This window comes from Triticum aestivum, chromosome 5A, assembly GCF_018294505.1.
Source record: "Triticum aestivum cultivar Chinese Spring chromosome 5A, IWGSC CS RefSeq v2.1, whole genome shotgun sequence".
NCBI lineage: Eukaryota > Viridiplantae > Streptophyta > Magnoliopsida > Poales > Poaceae > Triticum > Triticum aestivum.
The window spans coordinates 554,107,805-554,115,983 of NC_057806.1; the positions used below are offsets into that span (position 1 = coordinate 554,107,805).

At 48.8% G+C, this 8,179-nt stretch overlaps 1 protein-coding gene across 1 annotated transcript; it reads right to left on the reverse strand.

Annotated features, from left to right (window-relative positions):
- Positions 1-278: 278 nt before the first annotated feature.
- Positions 279-6,934, reverse strand: LOC123107655 (G-type lectin S-receptor-like serine/threonine-protein kinase B120). Its single transcript, XM_044529611.1, has 7 exons — positions 5,873-6,934; positions 5,634-5,735; positions 5,343-5,548; positions 4,752-4,962; positions 4,437-4,674; positions 4,172-4,322; positions 279-592 (listed from the first exon to the last, which is right to left on the reverse strand). The coding sequence occupies exons 1-7, from the start codon at positions 6,711-6,713 to the stop codon at positions 287-289; spliced, it is 2,055 nt and encodes a 684-aa protein (XP_044385546.1). The 5' UTR covers positions 6,714-6,934; the 3' UTR covers positions 279-286.
- Between the last annotated feature and the right edge of the window lie 1,245 nt (positions 6,935-8,179).

Sequence of the window (8,179 nt, forward strand, 5' to 3'; positions counted from 1 at the left end):
GATGCACATAATCACTATATTCGTCTGCTTATCTACTCGTTTCACCGAACCTTTGAATGTGTAATGCACAACTTTTCTGAATAATTTTTCAGTCTAACATGATAAATATTTCAATTTCAGCAAGACATTCTTACCATCTATTTCAAGGCTGATCAACGGAACACTCCTCTAAATACATCTTTCATTTATATCTGTAACAAATGCTCTACAAATCTGGAGTTTCCACCAATAAAAATACTAGTACTAGTGCAGCTTCCTTCTGAAGAAAGTTGCAGTTACTACTGTGCTACCGGCCTTGCAGAACTGTCATGGCCATGGTGTTCCTGGTGTTCTCGAGATCGCTTCTCTGGCTCTTGTCTCCCATCATTTCGATAAAAGCAGGCTGCACCGGCGTCGGGAGGGACAGCGACGACGCGCTTCCATTTTCCAAAATGGACACGACGGACGACATGAGCGGCCTCCGGCTTGGGTCGTCCTCGACGCACAGGAGCCCCACGTGGATGCAGAGCAATGCCTCATCCTGTGAACAGCTCCCTGCCATGGATGGATCCACCAGCTTACCTGCCTTCCCTTCTCTCCACAGGCTCCATGCCTACATAAAAATAATAATAAAAGAATTTATTAATACCTGTCGAGACAATCCCCACCCCATGTTAATCGGGGGATTTTAATATCCTTCAATATCAGTAGGGAAAAAACAATGTCCGGTTTGATACAAGGTGGCCTTTCCTCTTTAATGATGTTATCGACAGTCTGGATCTGAGGGAGATCACGATGTCTGGTCGTCAGTATACCTAGACCAATAATCGATCCATGCCAATCTTTGAAAAACTTGACCGGGTGCTAGTTACCACCGACTGGGAATATAAATATCCCCTAGCCTCGGTTCGGGCATTAGAAAGAATTGAGGCCTTATCGGATCACCCTCCATTGCTCATCGATTTTGGACAACCAATCCCAAGTTCTAACCGTCACCAATTTAAATTTGAATTGGGATGGCTCACTAGAGAGGGATTTCATGACCTGGTTAAGAAAGTGTGGGCGCGTCTGCCTCGCGGTAACACACCCATTCAACGATGGAATAATCGAATTCGCGCATTGCGTCGATTGCTTCGTGGATGAGCCAAGCATACTGCTGGCATCTACAAAAAAGAAAAACTGCGACTATCTACCTTAATTGATTCCCTTGATAAAATAGCGGAGGTGAGGCCTCTGTCCGCAGTTGAGATTGAGCAAAAAAGCAATCTAAAAGAGCAGATAGCCCGCCTACTACGCGAGGAATAGATGAAATGGTACCAACGTTGCAAGGCGGATTCGCTTGTGCAAGATGATGATAATACGAAATACTTTCAAATGCTTGCCAATGGCAGACATAGAAAAGAAACGCATATTCACCCTTGACTAGGAGGAAGGCCGAATTGAGGAGGACGTACCACTTAGAACTTTTAGTACTAAGTATTATAAAGAGCTTTTTGGACCTTCGGCTTAATCAAATTTTCAGCTGGATGAATCCATTACTCATGACATTCCTCAAGTTACGGAAGCGGAAAATGAATTCCTAACCTCCCCGTTCTCTGAGGAGGAAATTCGAACCGCGGTGTTTCAAATGGAACACAACAAGGCTTTGGGTCCGGATGGCTTTCCCGCAGAGTTCTATCAATATTTTTGGGACGTCATTAAGGCAGTCTTGGTTCAGTTGTTTAACCAACTGCATGCTGAAGACCTTGACATTTCTCGTTTAAACTTTGGGGAAATTATCCTATTGCCTAAGATTAAGGAGGCTAGTATCGACCGATTTGCCTTCTAAATGTAAGTTTTAAAATCTTTACGAAGGTCTAATCGGTTGAACGGGGTGGCTGGCCATGTCGTAAAACCCACTCAGACAGCATTTATTCAAGGTCGCAACATATTAGATGGAGTGGTCGTCTTGCACGAAACTGTACATGAGCTTCACCCAAAAAAATTAAATGGTGTCATTCTTAAAATAGATTTTGAAATGGCCTACGATAAGGTTAAGTGGCCCTTTCTGTTGCAAACTATGCGCATGAAGGGGTTTTCACAAAAATGATGTCGTTGGGTAGAGAGCTTTGTCTCTGGAGGCAGTGTGGCCATAAAAGTTAATGATGACGTTGGCAACTATTTTCAGACAAGGAAGGGGCTTCACCAAGGGGACCCCGCTTCTCCTATTTTGTTTAACATTGTGGCCGACATGCTAGCTACCCTTGTTGAGCAGACTAAGCTGTACGGTCAAATTAGTGGTGTCATTCCACACTTGGTAGAAGATGGTCTATCTATTCTACAATATGCGGATGACACTATTCTATTCATGGATCATGATCTAGATAAGGCAAGAAATCTCAAGTTGCTCTTATGTGCTTTTGAGAAACTTTCTGGTCTCAAAATTAATTTTCATAAGAGCGAACTTTTTTGCTTTGGCGATACTGCAGAATCAGCACCTGAGTATGCTGACATTTTTGGATGCCGGCTCGGGCAGTTTCCGATTCGATATCTAGGTATTCCCATACACCATCGGTGCTTAACTGTAGCTGAGTGGAAGCATGTGGAAGAGAGACTTGAGAAACACTTAGCTAGTTGGAAGGCCAAGCTCTTGTCTTACGGGGGACGATTGATCTTGATCAATTCAGTTCTAAGCAACATGGTTTTATATATGTTGTCATTCTTCCACTTACCGAAAGGGGTTCTCCAGCGACTAGACTACTTTAGATCCAGATTTCTTTGGCAATGCGATAACGAATCCAAGAAATATCGACTGACTAGGTGGAGCGTATTATGCAGACCTAAAAGTCAAGCGGGGTTGGGAATCCAAGACCTTGAGATTAAAAACATTGCTCTTCTCAGCGAGTGGGTTTACAAACTACTCACTGAGAATAGAGTATGGAAGAAAATCATTCGCAACAAATATGCAGGATCCAATGCCATTTCTTAAGTTCATTGGAAACCTGGGGATTCGCATTTCTGAAGTGGTGTGATGAAGGCCAAGGAATTCTTTTTCCAATTTGAGACCTTCTCAGTTAGGGATGGTTCTCAGGTTCGATTCAGGGAAGATATCTGGCTAGGGAATAACCCACTAATGGTGCAATATCCGAGCTTGTATAGGATTGTTAGACATAAATTCGTCACAATCAAACAAGTCAATGACAAGAAAATCCTGATATTTCTTTCCGTATGGATCTTTTTGGCCCTCGCCTGGCAGCATGGAATGAATTACTCACTCGCCTGGAGGACATTAAACTGTCAGGTGAGCCGGACATTTTTCGATCAAACTTGCATTAGAATGGTAAATTTTCAGTCAAATCCATGTATAATGCAATGGTTCATTGTGATGTTTCAGTTGATAACAGGAAATTGTGGAAGCTCAAAATCTCTCTAAGAGTGAAGATTTTCCTCTGGTTTCTTAATAGAGGAGTCATCCTAACTAGACATAAGCTGGCACGACGAAACTGACATGGTTCAAAGACATGTGTCTTTCGCCAACATGATGAGTCTATTAAACACTTATTTTTTGAGTGCAAGTTCGCTCGGGCAGTTTGGGCCATAGTTCAAGTAGCTTCGAATCTATACAAACCACGTAGTGCACGGAACATGTTCGGCAACTGGTTGCGGGGTATTGATAAACATTTTTCTACACATATTCTTGTGGAAGCGGCGGCCTTATGCTGGGCACCATGGCTTACCAGGAATGATGTGATTTTTAATAACAAATGTGTCTCATCTCCTATGCTGGTTATTCATGTGTGTACACGATGACTCCGTACTTGGTCTATCCTGCAGAGGCCGGAGGACAGAGACCTTTTTATAATGGCGTCTACACGGCTGGAGCGTACGGCCAGGGAGGTTTTCTATCCCCATGGATGGCGGTGTGACCTACGGATAGGATCTGCCACTCCTTAGGCTAGACATGTTTTTTTATTGGCATTGTATCAAATTATTTTTTGCTTTTAGGGTACTCTCGACTTTTTTTGGCTGTGTGCATCTAGCTATGCAGAGGCCGGACTTTCTTTCGACGTGATTATATCACCTCGATATATCTATTCAATGAAATGTCCTTTATCGAAAAAAATTGTATGTGTGTTTTAAAGATGAATATGCATTTAGACATGACATGGACTGAAATGAAAAAGGCATTAGCAGTTTTAGTTCAGGTACTTACATAGACTATGAGGCTGGGGAACTCCATGATGCCCTCGGTTGCGCTTACCCTGATGCCGCTCACGATCTCCAGCAGCAGCACACCGAAGCTGTACACGTCGGACTTGACCGAGAAGACGCCCTCCGTCGAGTACTCTGGAGCAATGTAGCCACTGTCCACACATAGTATTTGTTTCGTCAGAAGAGGTGCCACATTTTTCTGTTAATGCCCACTGTATTTTTCTTATCATTTTCTGTAAATTCAGTCAAGTGTTGAGATAACTCACTATGTTCCCACGATTTTCCGGGTGTTGGCTTTCACCTGGTTGTCACCAAAGATCTTTGCCATGCCAAAGTCGGCGATCTTGGGTCTCATCTCTGCATCCAGCAGCACGTTGCTGGCCTTGAGGTCCCTGTGTATCACCGTCAGCCTGGAGTCCTGGTGAAGGTAGAGCAACCCCCTCGCCACGCCCTTGATGATCCCCAGCCGTGTCGGCCAGTCCAGCACCAGTTTTCTCTCGCTGTCTGCAACATCTAAACTTCAGCAACCATGGCAAGAAACCTTCAGTTATATACTTGAGTTCTCTGAACATTGTATGTACCGAAGAGGATGGCGTCGAGGCCCTTGTTGGGCAAATACTCGTAGATGAGCAGCTTCTCTGCCCCCTCGGTGCAGCAGCCAAGGAGACGGACCAGGTTCCGGTGCTGCAGCTTGGCGATAAGAATCGCCTCGTTCTTGAACTCCTCTGCTCCCTGCTCTGAATCCTTGCCTAGCCTCTTCACAGCGACCACCTGACCGCCGTCTAGTTTTGCCTTCCCAATGGTAAACAGAAACAAGCAGTGGAGTGAGACCATGATTTTATTTATTTACTTGGCCACTGAATGGACCCCGATAAATTCCCGAACGTTCGGAATTTAAGCATTTCATCCCAAACGTTTTTTCATGACAACTTTAGTTGACGCGAGGTGGCAACTTTAGTTATTAAGACATAACAACTGTGTCCCAGTTTGTTTTTTCTTAGAAAACTGCCATGTTTGCCAACCTCGCGTAAACTAAAGTTGCCATGAAAAACGTTCGAATTGCCATGCTTAAAGTCTGAATATTCGGCATTTATCATTTCCGCTGAATTTTGTGCTAAACTGACAGAACATCGAAGTTCGTGTGACTGAAAGACAGGTGAAAGGTAGTATACCTTGTAAACCTTGCCGAAGCCTCCCCGCCCGATCATGAGGGTCTTGGAGAAGTTGCCCGTGGCGGCGACAATGTCGGCGAACCGTATGGACGGGAACTCGAGGTCTCCGGTGTGATCTCCTTCCCCGATTTCGCTCGATGTGTTTGTGGACCCGGTTCTGATCCCGGGCATTAGCGTCTTCTGGCTCTCGGTTTTTCTTTTCTTTTCTGTAAAATTGTTGCGATGAGCATCTTTTCTAAGAATGAAATGGTTGGGCCTGGCATGTTTAGAGGTAAGGAAATGTAACTGTACCTCTGAATCTGCAGAACCATACAAAGAAAATGCATGTCAGCAGCAGGACAGCTGCTGACACCGGCACTGCTATTTTCACGGCATTTCTGTTGGCCTTTCCACCTGCACATGCAAATACACGGCAAAAGTTTGATGAAACAACAGTAAACTTTTTGTTTGAATTCAGTAAAATCCAGCGGAACTCTGGAAAAGTTTTTTTTGAAAAAGCTCTGAAAAGTTTGGTTAACTTGTTTCTATACCTGGGGAAGTGGAAGCAGCAGCGACGGGGACGCGGAGGTAGAGCGTCTCGCCGCCCCAGCGCGGGCCGATCATCTGCGCGTCGACAAGCTCCCCTGCCCACACGATGCACCGGCTCAGTTCGCCCTTGGCGCTGCTGCTCTGCAGGTTGGCGTACGCGTACGCCTCGCACGAGCAGTTGGCGGCGCACCTGGCCGCGCACTCCTCCGCGCTCCGGTTGCCGGCGTCGAGCGAGAACTTGTCCGGCACCTTCATGGTCGGCATCGGCACGAAACCCACCCTCATGCCGCCGCCGCCGCACGGCGGCAGAGCCTCCTTCCGCCGGCACCCCTGCTCGAACACGCCCGCGCTCCACTCCGACGCGCTCGCCGGCTCGAACCCGTCGAGGCACCTGCACGTGGCCGGCGCCGCCGTGACGTCGCAGTACCCGTACGCGCCGCAACGCTTGTATGTGCTGCACCCGCTCGACGGCCAGGACTGGATCGTGGCCCACGCCGACACGGTGCCGTTCCAGCTGAGGAGCTGAAACCTGCCGGAGCTGGTCACCACGTACCGCGTGGGCGCCGCGCCGCCGGAGAGGGTGAAGGCGATGGAGATCTCCTCCTCGGTGTCGACGATCGCCGTGTAGAGCACCGTGCCGGCGCTGAGGTACATGCTGGCGACGGCGTACCCCTTCCAGACGGGCGTGCGCCAGTAGGGCCGCGTGCCGTTCCACATGAGCAGCTGCAGCGACGTGCCGGGGTCCAGGCCGTAGGAGAAGCTCCCCGCCGCCGGGTCGCCGGGGGATTTCCAGGACACGATCCGGTTGCCCTCTCCCGTTAGGTGGCTCAGCCGCACCTTCATCCCCGGGACGAACGTGTCCGTCGGGTGGTCGAAGCTCTGCCACACCACCGTGCCGTTCGGCGACCGGACGACCAGGTTGCCCTCGTTCGTCAGCAGGGCCGGCGGCGAGGAAGACGAGGAGGACGTGCTGCCCGCGCCGGGAGTACTCCAGAGCACGCGGCCGTCGGCGTCGGACACGACGAGGCTGGAGTCGTTGGCCAGCGCGAGCGTCGGGGAGCCGGCGGCCGGGGCCTCCCGGTTGGCCACCCAGACAACGGTGCGGGGGGCAGGGATGCCGTTGTACCATATGCCAAGATACCGTCTCGCCGGACCGGCGGCGTCGTCCGGAGAGAAGAAGCCGAGAGCGAAGGCGCCGCCGTCCGACACGAGGGTTTGCTCCACAAGGAGCCTCTCGCCGACGGCCAGCTGATCCTCAGCCGACGCGCACAGGAGGCAGACGGCGACGGCGAGGACGAGGACGACAGAACGTGACAGGTCCATCGATCAAGTTCAAGCTAGCTACCGCCTTGACATTTCGTCTGGGCATGCAGTACATGATCCTTCTTGTTCTTGGCCTGCAAGGCCCGCGATGTAGCCTAGCTAGCCACACGGTGACGCGAGCTTGTGAGTTCATATTGACTAGTTTGAGCATGCACCAGGGTCCAGGGAAGTGCAGTGCACATGGGCGCAGGTGAAGTGGTCTGGTCTCCTGTGTGTGCGCGTGACGCGCAAGTGCATAATGCGACCTACCATGTCCAACAACGACAGTTGATTCTGTGGTGTTTTGGCACGAGGGCGCGACCGATCAGGTTGACACAGTGGATTGTTGACAATGTGGGCGAATCTCGAGGTTCTCGCCAGGGGCCGGATCTCGCTGTTCTCACCGCCGGCATGCCCAAGGAGGGAAGGCTCGTTGAGGGTGGCAGGGTTTCACCGACCACGATGGGCTCCTCGTGTCGTTCCCGTTCCTGGTCCAGATCTGTTGTAGCCGGGTGGGGACCTTTCCCACATTCGGTTCATCGGCGGAACCGACGGGCGTGCCGGATTATGTGGCAGCCGCAAGGCTGTCTAGGGTGCTAGGGTTTCAACCTTCCCATTTAGCGTCATCAGGGATGGATGACGGAGTCGATCAGTGGCGGATCCAGCATTTGAACTTACTCGGGACGGACTTATAAAGAAAACGAAAAATCAAACACGATGCAATCAAAGAAGAAAATAAAGAAAATTAATTGGCCTAGTAGTATGATTCAAGCAGGACGATCCACATAATTAACTGTTCAAATTAGTTTCATTCTAAGAACTAGGAGAAAAATATATGACTCACCACAAAATTTATATAAATTCTAACTCTGACTTCTACTTTATCCAAAAATCTCTAATCATGCAATTGGTAACTAAAACATGTAAAAGAAGTATTAATATTAAGATAAATATTTTAGCATACTCTTGAATTTATTTTTGAAGGCCCGGGGTAGGTTCAATGTTCA

Excerpts from the sequence above, each read along its gene's own strand:
- LOC123107655 (XM_044529611.1), bottom strand. The coding sequence starts at position 6,713 with ATGAAGGTGCGGCTGAGCCACCTAACGGGAGAGGGCAACCGGATCGTG. Across the intron at positions 5,549-5,633 it reads ATGGTTCTGCAGATTCAGAG|AAAAGAAAAGAAAAACCGAG; the intron begins GTACAGTTACAT and ends ACAATTTTACAG. Across the intron at positions 4,675-4,751 it reads CCTCGACGCCATCCTCTTCG|ACAGCGAGAGAAAACTGGTG; the intron begins GTACATACAATG and ends TAGATGTTGCAG.